This window comes from Eptesicus fuscus, chromosome 21, assembly GCF_027574615.1.
Source record: "Eptesicus fuscus isolate TK198812 chromosome 21, DD_ASM_mEF_20220401, whole genome shotgun sequence".
Taxonomy (NCBI): Eukaryota; Metazoa; Chordata; class Mammalia; order Chiroptera; family Vespertilionidae; genus Eptesicus; species Eptesicus fuscus.
The window spans coordinates 49,051,730-49,063,737 of record NC_072493.1 but is presented as its reverse complement, the minus strand read 5'-3'; the positions used below and the strand labels follow the sequence as shown (position 1 = coordinate 49,063,737).

At 48.8% G+C, this 12,008-nt stretch overlaps 1 protein-coding gene across 1 annotated transcript; it reads right to left on the bottom strand.

Annotated features, from left to right (window-relative positions):
- Nucleotides 1-2,089: 2,089 nt before the first annotated feature.
- On the bottom strand, nt 2,090-11,748 carry LOC129147553 (zinc finger protein 582-like). Its single transcript, XM_054710091.1, has 2 exons — nt 11,613-11,748; nt 2,090-7,707 (listed from the first exon to the last, which is right to left on the bottom strand). Exons 1-2 carry the CDS (start codon nt 11,746-11,748, stop codon nt 6,404-6,406), a joined length of 1,440 nt encoding a protein of 479 aa, XP_054566066.1. The 3' UTR covers nt 2,090-6,403.
- Nucleotides 11,749-12,008: the final 260 nt, after the last annotated feature.

The window sequence follows — 12,008 nt, the reverse complement described above, 5'->3', positions numbered from 1 at the left end:
GGCAGAGTAGGGCTGGACGGAGTAACCACCATCTTACCTCAGACCAGACCTTACAAAACACCAAGACGGGTCCAGTCGAGGGCCCATGCTGGGAGAAGGCCTTTCTCACGGGAGCAGTCTCAGGCCAGCTTTCTTCAGTTGTCTCCGTCCTTTTTTAAAAATATGTATTTTCACTGATTTCAGAGAGGAGGGGAGAGGGGAGAGATAGAAATATCAATGACGAGAATCATGGATCAGCTGCCTCCGGCACGCCCCCTACCCTACTGGGGATAGAGCCCACAACCTGGGCATGTGGCCAGACCAGGAATGGGACCATGACCTCCTGGTTCATAGGTTGATGCCCAGCCACTGAGCCACACTGGCTGGGCTCTATGTTCTTTTTTTATTTATTTTAAAATATATTTTATTGATTTTTTTACATAGAGGAAGGGAGGGAGAGAGTTAGAAACATCAATGAGAGAGAAACATCGATCAGCTGCCTCCAGCACACCCCCCACCACTGGGGATGTGCCCGCAACCAAGGTACATGCCCTTGACCGGGATCGAACCTGGGACCCTTCAGTCCGCAGGCCGACGGACCGACCCACTGAGCCACACCGGTCAGGGCCGTTGTTTTTTTAAAGCATAGAAACTTGCAACCATCTCACATTTGAGTGGGGGAAATGGAGACATGCTCCCGTAACCCGTGTGCAAAGCAGGAACTATCATTAGCAGGCTCAGGGTAGGTTGTTTCGATATGCATGAGTCAGGCAGTGTCACTTTCTAAACTTGGTCAGGGTTGATAAAAAGTGAAGCAATCAGACCTGGCCAGGTGGCTGGCTCTGTTGTAACATTGTCCTGTACACCGAAAGGTGATGGAGTTGATTGCTGGTTGGGGCACACACGTGAGTTTTGGGTTCAAACCTCAGTTGGGCACATATGGGAGGCAACCAATTGATGGTCCTCCTTCTCTCCCTCCCTAAAAATCAATAAAATCGTATCGTGTGAGGAGACGAGGCACCTTTGTGAATCACTGGGAGTTGAGGTGTAGTTTGACACGGGCAACTGAGTCCCCATGGGTGAAACTCAGCATGAGAGGTGCACGTGTATTTCATATGTAACGTGGTGAGAGAGCCTCAGCAATGGAAGGAATTGGTTACCTATGGGAAGTGGAGAGTTGATTAGTTGGCAGGAAGAGGAATAAGGAGCTTTTCCGCTACAGTTCCAAGACGACATTTTACTTCACTTTCTTTAAAAAGGGTAACATCCAGATTCCACATTGTGCATACGTTCATGTGTTTTTTAAGGTATGATTAACAACAATAACAACAATAATAATTATTATTTTATATATTTTATTGATTTTTTTACTGAGAGGAAGGGAGAGATAGAGAGTTAGAAACATCGATGAGAGAGAAACATCCATCAGCTGCCTCCTGCACACCTCCCACGGGGGATGTGCCCGCAACCAAGGTACATGCCCTTGACCGGAATCGAACCTGGGACCTTTCAGTCCGTAGGCTGATGCTCCATGCACTGAGCCAAATTAACAATAATTATTATTTAACTCGTGGCCCGATGCACGAATGAAGATTCATGCAACAATGGGCCTTCGCTTCGGCCCAGGACCGCCTTTCTACCTTCCCACACTGCCCAGAGGCCCAGAATGGATGAGGTGGTGCAGAATGCCTGTGTCGTCGCCATGGCAATGATGCAAGCATCCCACCCTGTCCCCAGCTGCTCGGGGCCTGCAAAATAACCTGCCATCTTTGTTGGGCTAATTTGCATACTCACTCTAGATTGGCTGGTGGGCGTAGCGGAGGGATGGTCAATTTACATGTTTCTCCTTTATTAGTGTAGATTTAAGATAGGGAGTAACATCAACTTGTTGTCCCACTCACTTATGCATTCGTTAAATTTGTATGTGCCCTGACTGGGAATTGGACCCGCAACCTTGGCGTATGGGACAACGCTCCAATCAACAGAGCTACCCCAGCCAGGCAGCGAACTTATCTTCAGGGCGAGACAGCAAAGGCAGGCTTTGTGGCCAGTCTTCCTCCAACCACTCAGCTCTGACCATTGTAGACAATAAGTAGTAAAGGAGCATGGCTATGTTCCAATAAAACTTTATTTATAAGACAGGCAGCAGGCCAGATTTGGTTTGTTAACCACTCTACCAGGCAGAATAGGATATTACATAATGATAAACAGTATGGTTCATAAACAGGGCTTTAAGTAACATTCAAACATAAATTAAAAGTAAAAATTTCTGGAAATTCATGATCTTGATCAAAAAGGTTCAATTTTAGGAAATTCTGAAACAATATATCAAATAATATAAGACCATGGAAAGTTTATCACTATAATTTACAGGCATAAATAGAATCTTGTGTCACACACATACACACACACACACATACACAAAGCCCTAGCCAGTTTGGCTCAGTGGACAGAGCATAGAGCGTCAGCCCGTGGAATGAAGGGTCTTGTGTCCCATTGCATCAAGGACACATACTTGGTCAGGGTGCAAGCAGGAGGCAACCAATTAGTGAGTCTCTCTCACATCAATTTTCTGTGTCTTTCCCCCTGCTTTCCACTATCTCTATAAGAAAACAATGGAAAAATATCCTTGGGTAAGGATTAACAATAAATGTGTGTGTATGTTAGAAATAAGGCGAGCCCCCCCAAGTCAGGGGTCCTGGTAGAATTCAGAACACTCGAGAGCCAGGCAGCAAGGCAAACATATTTACTTCCATGTAGAGGGGTGCGCACACATGGTCTGAAAGCGCGTGCACACCGAGCAGGCGGGCTGCTCGGCTTTATAATCCCCGATGCACGTGACCTGTCCTTTGCTCCTGATTGGAGCTCAGGCGCACAGTCTTTTGCGACTGGCTAATTCAAAGGAAGGGGTTGGCCTTTGCGGTTTCAAGATGGCGGCAACCAGGGGAGCTGCAAACCAAGCGGCCAACATGGCAGCTGTCTAAACTGTTCTTTGACAGAAAAGATGACTTGTTCATTCTCACATGTGTGTTATGAAATATACAGAAATCAACTTGTACTTAGCCATAAGGAAAACACGTCAGCATTTAAAACAGTAGGTGTTGACGTCCAGGCCCCGTGTACGAATCACCTTTAGCTGAAAGGTTGCCCTCCTCACAGGACGAGGCATCACAGAGTTTGAGAAGCAGTCCTGTGGCTCAATGTGGCCAGGGTTGCTGAGCCCGCTTCTATGCGTGGTCTCTCGGTTCCGAAATGGCTGCAGTAGCTCGGGGCGTCATGTCTCAAACGGAAAGGTCTCAGAGCAGAAGTGAGAGGAGAGGGAGTCTTCCGAATACGCGTCTCTTCTGGAGGAGGAAAATCTTCCCCAGAGCCCACAGGCCCCAGGAGTAGACAGGCCACCCTGAGCTGCAGAGGCTGAAATCAGCACCTGATGTCTTCAGATTCGAAGGCCAACTCAGACATGCACCGATAGCAAGGAGAAGTGAGTATGGCTACGAGGCAGGCAACCAACAACTCCATCCGTGACAGAAGTTTAAAAATAACCCCAAATAGCCCAAATCGCTTGGCTCAGTGAAGAGAGCATCGGACTGCAGAGTCAAGGGTCCCGGGTTCAATTCTAGTCCAGGGCATGTACCGGGGTTGTGGGCACATCCCCAGTGGGGAGTGTGCAGGAGGGAGCTCATTGATGGTGCTCTCTCATTGATGTTTCTGACTCTCTCTCCCCCTCTCCCTTCCTGTCTGTAAAAAAATAATACTAAAAAAAAAACAACAACCGCAAACAATCAAAAGGGGTGGGAATTAAGACACCATCGCCTAAAATTAGTTGACTCTTGTGTCAGGAAGAAATAAAAAGTCGACGGACAGCTCAGTACCTGAGGAGGCGGGCTGAGAACGCAGCGTGCAGGCTCAGGACACCCTTGAGTACCCCGGGACATGTGCGATGCCGGGGACCCATAAAAAGGACATGAACAGAGAGTTGGATGGTCGGGGAGACAGTCCGCCTTCAGCCCGGCAGGACAGAAAAAGGAGTGAGGAGCGGGAGACCATCCTGAGCCAATACACAGGGTCGCTGAAAAGGACTCTCCTGACAAAGAAAAGAAAACTTAGTCAAGGAAGCAAATTCTTGCATGGATACAATTTCACAGAAGCTTGGAGATGGCCACAGGAGGCGGCAGGAGCAAAGGCCGAAGACTGAGGACGCATACAATGACCAAGCAGAGACTTTGATTCAAAAGGTGGAGTTGCGGTGAGATGCGGGAAAACCGCAGAAGGCCTTTTCGGAGCAACAAAAGTGTTCCCGAAAATGAGAAACCGTCTACAGCAGATCCTGCAAGAAGTGAAAGCTGCACATGAGCCGTGCACACCGGATGTGGCATGCTTCAAGATACACGAAGAACAGCATGTGGCCACAGAAATGCAAGAAATTAAGAGAGGAATTGGCTCAATGGCACAAAAAGCTCACGAAGGATGCTAAACAGCAGGTGCGAACAGAGCTGGCCGGTACCCGCTCCTCTGTGGGCCGGCTTGCTGAGGACTCCGAAGACGGATCTGGGACTTCAGTTCCCAATGTCACTGAAAGGCTGTTGTTTCCCTATTCGGTGACCCCGCTCCTTAGCATTGTATGCAAAATGGTTCGTTACCATGTACATACATTTAATCTATCATCGTTCAGGTATTTCACTCCTCTATTTATGGGTAAATTAACTGCAAAAGTTTGGCTTTTAAGTTTGATTTTCAGTGAGTATGTGGACATTTCAGGGTGCGTGCATCTCAAAGCTCGATTAAGGAGAAACCAAGATGGCGGCGTAGGTAAACACCTCAACTGCTGCCTCGCACACCAATTTCAAAACTACAACTAAAAGACAAAACGGACCTCATCCAGAACCGCGGGAGAGCTGGCTGACTGCAAATCCTACAACTAGAAGGCAAGAGAAAAGCACACGGGGAATCAGAGGAGCCGCGGAAGCCTGAGGTTCGGAGACGTGGGCGCGTGCGTGCAGAGGACGGAGCCGGAGAGGACGGGGCGGTCGAGGGCCTGGCTGGCTTTCTCTATTGGGCAGGGGACAGAAGCTCCGGACTGTACCGAACCCGTTCCGACTGCACTGAACCCCATTTATGGGCGAGACCCAGGGGACCCCGGCTCATATGGGGGGAACCTGGAATGTAAGGCAGAAACTCAGGTGAGCGGCTAAAGGCAGAGGTCCGGAGGCGCACTCGCGAATGCGCACAGAAAGGATTGACTGTTGAGTGTGCCGATGGCTTGGGTTGAGTGTGCAGGAGGCAGCTGATTGATGTTTCTCTCTAATCGATGTTTCTAACTTTCTCACTCTCCCTTCTTCTCTGTAAAAAAAATCAATAAAATATATTTAAAAAAATAAAAATGTATATATTTGAGAATAATCTTGCAGGTTTTCATGTCTAACATTTAAAGTCTGTTGGGATGTAAAAAAAACCTCTCATTTTCATTTTTAAAAAAATTTGAGAAAGATAAACATGGATTCCCCCCACATACAGTCATTTATGTATTTATTGGTTGATTCTTTTTTTGTTTCTTTGTTTTTTTTTTTTAATGATTTCAGAGAGGGTGAGGTAGAAACATCAATGATGAGAATCATTGGTCGGCTGTTTCCTGCACACCTTCTACTGAGGATTGAGCCCGCAAACTGGGCATGTGCCCTTGACCACAATCAAACCCAGGACCTTTCAGTCCCCAGGCCGACGCTCTATCCACTGAGCCTAACCAGGCAGGGCTAATTGGTTGATTCTTGTATGTGCGCTGACTAGGGATTGAACCTGAAACCTTGTCTTATCAGGACAATGCTCCACCCAATTGAGCTACCTGGCCAACGTCTGTCATTTTTTTCTTTGCCATTTATTAAACTGCAAGATTTATTTCCTTTTTAACCCAAGAGTAATTTGGCTGTTTCCTTTTTTTTCCTTCAATTTGCAAGAAAATTTAAACCTTTGGCTAATGTTAAAATTATTACCTAGGTAGGTAGAAAAGCCGAATCAAGAATGTTTTAGAGACAAAATGTTTTCCAAAATTTCCTTGCTTCATTGATAATCAGAAACAATTTATACCCATAAAAATTTTTCTTCAGTATGAAATGTACGAGTCGGGAGGAAGGACAGCTCTGAATGAAGGCATTCTGGCTTGTTAAATTCTCCGTCTTTCTGCAAGATGACAGGAGGGAGCTGTGATTAGGCTAAGCTCGTGTTCGGCAAACTGCGGCTTGCGAGCCACATGCAGCTCTTTGGCCCCTTGAGTGTGGCTCTTCCACAAAATACCACGGCCTGGGCGAGTCTATTTGGAAGAAGTGGCTTTAGAAGTTTAAGTTTAAAAAATTTGGCTCTCAAAAGAAATTTCAATCGTTGTACTGCTGATATTTGGCTCTGCTGGCTAATGAGTTTGCCGACCACGGGCCTAAGCCAATGGGCTCTCCCCACTGCTTCCTAACATAAATTCTCTGATGATCAACAAGGGATAAGCGCTGAAGGAAGGCTTCTCTACGTTTATTACATTCACCTGTGTTTCTCTACGTTGCCTTCTCGGACGCTGAAGAGTGGCCGGACCACGACCCAAAGTCCTCCCACCTTCCTCACAGTCACAGGCCTTCTCCTCGGTGTGAGCGACCTGATGCTGAACCAGCTGGGAGCAGTGGCTGAAGGCCTTCCCGCAGGCCTTGCACGCGGAGGGCTTCTCCCCCGTGTGGACTCTGTGATGCACGGTGAGATGGGAGAGCCGTCTGAAAGCCCTCCCGCACGCCTGACACGGGTAGGGTTTGTCCCCAGTGTGAGTCCTCTGGTGCTGCTTCAGTTGTGAGCTCACCCGAAACGCCTTCCCGCAGGCCTGACATTCATAGGGCTTCTCCCCCGTGTGAATCCTCTGATGCCGGATGAGCGTCGAGCCCTGATTAAATGCCTTCCCGCAGTCCTTGCATTCGTAGAGCTTCTTGCCGGTATGAAGAGTCTGATGTTGGATCAACTGAGACCGGTGGCTGAAGGTCATCCCACATTCCTCGCAGGCGTAGGGCTTCTCCCCCGTGTGGACTCTCCTGTGGACTCTGAGGTGGGAGAGCCGATTGAAGGCCTTCCCACACTCTTTGCACTGATAGGGCTTCTCTCCGGTGTGGATGCGCTGGTGCTCGATCAGCTGGGAGCTCCGGCTGAAGGCCTTGGCGCAGTCCTGGCATTCGTACGGTTTCTCGCCCGTGTGGACTCTCTGGTGCTGTATGAAGTTTGAACCCGAGTTGAAGGCCTTCCCACATTCCTGGCACTCGTAGGGCTTCTTGCCAGAATGAATGTTCTCATGCTGAACGAGGCGCGAGCCGTATTTAAAGGCCTTCCCGCACTCCTTGCACTTGTAGGGTTTCTCACTGGGGTGGATTCCTCGGTGGTGAAGAAGGAAGCCTTCTGGCCAGAAGGCTTCTCTGCATTCGTCGTATTCATAGGGCTCAGCCCCAGGATGGACTTTCTCATAAAAAGTGAGGGATGCTTGGGGGCCGAAAGGGGGCGTTTCTTCAGGACTGAGGGTCACTGGACTCTGATGTTCATCCGGACTCCCCTGCTGTCTGTCACTCCGGCTCCTGCACTCCCAGTCGTCGTGGAAACGCGAGCACTCGAGACCGTAACCCCTGAGGCTTTCCGTTCTCTCCGCCCGGGCTGTCTGTGCTTCACACACGGGCTGCTCCGGAGATGACACCTTCGTTCCAGACCGGGCCTCCAAGACTGAAAAAGAACCAAAGATCAAGCATGCGTTCTGGTTTTTTCCTTTTGCAGAAAAAGGAACGTGTCTAGTACAAACGGAAGATAACACCGACATGCTCCTGAATGTGAGTGATGAGAAACTGCACGATCGCACGGAGAAAGAGAAAAATGCCATGAATGAGGTAAGTGAGGGAATCAGGAAGGTTTTAAGAGTAGTGCTTGGAAATGGCCTCTATCTTTTTTTTTTACTCCTCTACCGAGGATAGTTTTTTTTATAAAAATATTTTTATTGATTTTAGAGTGGAAGGGAGAGGGATAGAGAAACATCGATGAGAATCATTGATCAGGTGCATCGTGCACGCCCTCCCACTTGGGATCGAGCCCGAAACCCAGGCATGTGCCCTTGGCCGGAATCGAACCTGGGACCCCTCAGTCCACAGGCCGATGCTCTATCCACTGAGCCAAACCAGCCAGGGCCCGAGGATATATTTTCATTGATTTTAGAGAGGAAGGGAGAGAAACATTGATTGGTTGCCTCCCATATGTGCTCAACCAGGGGTCAAGCCCAAAACCTAGTTATGTGCCCTGACCGGGGAGCACACTTGAAATCCTGGCGCTTCTAGACGACACTCTAACCAACTGAGCTACCCGGCCAAGGCCTAGACACAGTATTTCAGTTAATTATTTGGACAACCAAAGAAATAATGTCTAAAAATCTTATGTATCGTCTTAGCATTAAATGCTCTGGTTTCCTCACACGGAACTTGAGGGATCTCAGATGGCCAAACAATGTTGAAAAGGAAGAACAAAGCCCTAGCTCGTTTGGCTCAGTGGATGGAGCGCTGGCCTGTGGACTGAAGGGTCCCAGGTTCAATTCCGGCCGAGGGCACATGCCCGGGTTGTGGCCTTGATCCTCCCCCACCCCCCCGCCACCCCAGGCTGTGGGGGACGTGCAGGAGGCAGCCAATCGATGATTCTCTCTTATCATTGCTGTTCTTATCTCTCTAGCCCTCTCCCTTCCTCTCTGAAATCAATAAAAATATATTAGAAAAAAAAATTAAAAAATTAAAATAAATATAAAAAAAAGGAAGAACAAAGGTCTCACACTTCCTGACTTCAAAACATATGACAAGCTGAAACCGGTGTGGCTCAGTGGATAGAGCGTCGGCCTGCGGAATCAAGGGTCCCAGGTTGGATTCTGGTCAAAGGCATGTACCTTGGTTGTGGGCACATCCCCAGTTGGAGGTGTGCAAGAGGCAGCTGATCGATGTTTCTAACTCTCTATCCCTCTCTCTTCCTCCCTGTAAAAAATCAATAAAATATATTAAAAACAAAACATATGACAAAGCTATTGTAATCAAAACAGCGTGGTCCTAGCCTAAAGGCAGATATGCAGACCAAGAGAAAAGAAAGAGCCCCAAAATAAACCCTCATGCATGTACTCAAGATGATCTTTGACAAGGGTGCCAAGACCACACAATGAAGAAAGGACAGTCTTGCCCTAACCGGTGTGGCTCAGTGGCTAGAGCCTCGGCCTGCAGACTGAAGGGTCCTAGGTTCGATTCCGGTCAAGGGCATGTACCTTGGTTGCGGGCACATCCCAGTGGGGGGTGTGCAGGAGGCAGCTGATCGATGTTTCTCTTCCATCGAAGTTTCTAACTCTCTCTCCCTCTCCCTTCCTCTCTGTAAAAAATCAATAAAATATATTTAAAAAAAGAAAGAAAAAGAAAAGACAGTCTTTTCCATAAATGGTGCTGAGGAACTTGGGTGCCGACATACAAAAGAAGGAAGCAGGACCCTGACCTCACGCCAACTGCCAACATGAGGTCACAAGGAACGGAGACCCTCACGGGACCGACAGCTAGAAAGCTCCCAGAAGCAAGCAGAGGGGAGCGCTCGAGGACATTTGGGAATAATTTCTTGGAGACGGCGCCAGAAGCACAGGCCATAAAAGCAACAATACACAAGTGGGACCACATCAAACTTAGTGACTGGGCGTCCAAGGAAACTGTAGAGAGTGCCTGGGAAGGCACATGGGCATTTCTTTAATTCCTGTCAGCTGGATCCATGGCCTCGGCAAAGCCACGTCCTGGAAACACGCTTCGCCAAAAGGCAGGAGTGTTGTCAGCTTGACCTTCAGCCCAGGCACTTGGGAGTGGGTTTTATTATGTAAATCCAGCCAAGCACCAGGAATGAATCTGACTAGGGCCCACCCACAAGGGAAAATTTACAAAGAAGCTACAAGAATGCACATATTTCCTTTTCCTTGTCCTTTAGTAAAACTTCCTGGTATTTGGGGTATAAAATAAACACGCTATATTGGCTCTGGGTCACTGCTCCTGTCCCTGTCCATGTCAGTGGACAGTGGTCCCACCCGGCCCCAGCTTTTTCCTTCAAATCTGTCTGTCTCTTTCTTTCATTTTCTCAATCCCCAGCCGCCCCTACTCAGGAACTGGACCAGCTCTCTAGCTGCGCTGGACTCGGAAAAGAGAGAAATATTTACAGGAAACAACAGAGTGAAAAGACAACCTACAGAATGGGAGAAAATATGTGCAAATCATATATCTTATAATGGGTTAATGTCCAGACCATATAAAGAACTCCCACAACTCAATGACAAAAGCAACCCAACCCGATGAAAAAATGGGCAAAGGACTTAAATATACAGTTTCCCAAAGAAGACATACAAACGGTCAATGAGCGTATGAAAAGATGCTCAACGTCACCAATCACTAGCCAGGGGTCCTCAAACTTTTTAAACAGGGGCCAGTTCACTGTCCCTCAGACCACTGGAGGGCCGGACTATAGTTTAATGAACAAATTCCTATGCACACTGCACATATCTTATCTTGAAGTAAAAAAATAACACCCGCATGTGGCCCGCAGGCCGTAGTTTGAGGACGCCTGCACTAGACAAATCCAAATCGAAACTATGAGATCCTACCTCGCAGCCACGAGGGTGGCCACTATTGAAAAAGTAGAAAAACACACCAAAAACCACCGTAACAAGAGTTGGCACGGATGTGGGAAACTGTTTATTGGTATGTTGTGTTTTTTTTTAGTGTCACGTCATATTCTAACTCTGCTTTTCTTTTTTAAAGTTTTTATTTATTGATTTTTAAAGAGGGAGAAAGGGAGAGAGAGAGAAACATTGCTTTGTTGTTCCACTTATTTATGCATTCGTTGGTTGATTCTTGTATGTGCCCTGACCTGGGATCGAACCTGCAACCTTGGCATATTGGGACGATGCTCTAACCAACAGAGCAACCCGGCCAGGGCGTCACTCGGGTTTTCGATCAGGGAAGACTTTACCCCGCCTGGGACATCTGGTGGTCACCCCTGAGGGGAAGGGTCCACTGGGAGGCTACCCAGGATGGCCCCAGCATGGCAAAGAATGACCCTGCCCGAAATGCCGACACCGCTGAGCTCGAGAAATCCCACCCAGAGCAGGAGCACCCCAGGCAGAGGGGACAGCGAGGAGGAGAAAGCTCTGAGGCTACTGCGACAGCCCAAGCCAGAGACGATGGTGGGTGCAGGGGTGCCGGGGTGCTGGCTATGTGGTTCAACTCTGGGTCCACGTAGAAGCAGAGAGAGCAGGATTTGCTGACAGACTAAGTGTGGGAAAGGAAAGCCAGGGACCTGCCAAGAGTTTTTGAGCCGGGCTGGTGTGGCTCCGTGGCTGACGTTGACCTATGAACCCGGGAGGTCACGGTTCAATTCCAGTCATGGCATATGCCGGGGTTGCAGGTTCGACTCCCAGTAGGGGGCGTGCAGGAGGCAGCCGATCCATGATTCTCTCTCATCATTGATGTTTCTCTCTCTCTCTCTCTCTCCCTCTCCCTTCCTCTCTGAAATCAATAAAAATATCTGAGGGGGGGGGGGGAGAGTTTTTGACCTGAGCAAGCTGAAGAATCGAGTCCTGTTACCGAAGTGCAGGGACAGGGAGAGACCTGCCAGGGCTCCCCTTGGGACCTTTAACCCGGACGTGCCCGGTGAGCGGATGGGGAGGCGGCTGGAAGTGTCCTTGGGGTGGGAGGGAGACGCGGAGGCAGCGGCCGCCATCTGCGCTCTCCGACAGACCCGGCTGCCAGGGGGAGACGTTCCACATCTGTGGGCCTGACACTGCGGCCACGAGCCAGGGAGCGGCTCCAGGACGTTTGAAACGTGGCAACCGCTACGCAGGTAATAAAGTTCTAAATGGGTTTCACTTATTTAAATATATTTGCATTGGTTTCAGAGAGGAAGGGAGAGAGAGAGAGAACCACCAATGATGAGAGAGAATCACAGATCAGCTCCTCCTGCACGCCACCCCACTGGGGATC

Bases quoted from the DNA above. Each gene is read 5' to 3' on its own strand.
- LOC129147553 (XM_054710091.1), bottom strand. From the start codon at position 11,748: ATGGCGGCCGCTGCCTCCGCGTCTCCCTCCCACCCCAAGGACACTTCC. The intron at 7,708-11,612 runs GTAACAGGACTC...GTTCTTTTTCAG, and splicing joins CTCCCTGTCCCTGCACTTCG to TCTTGGAGGCCCGGTCTGGA.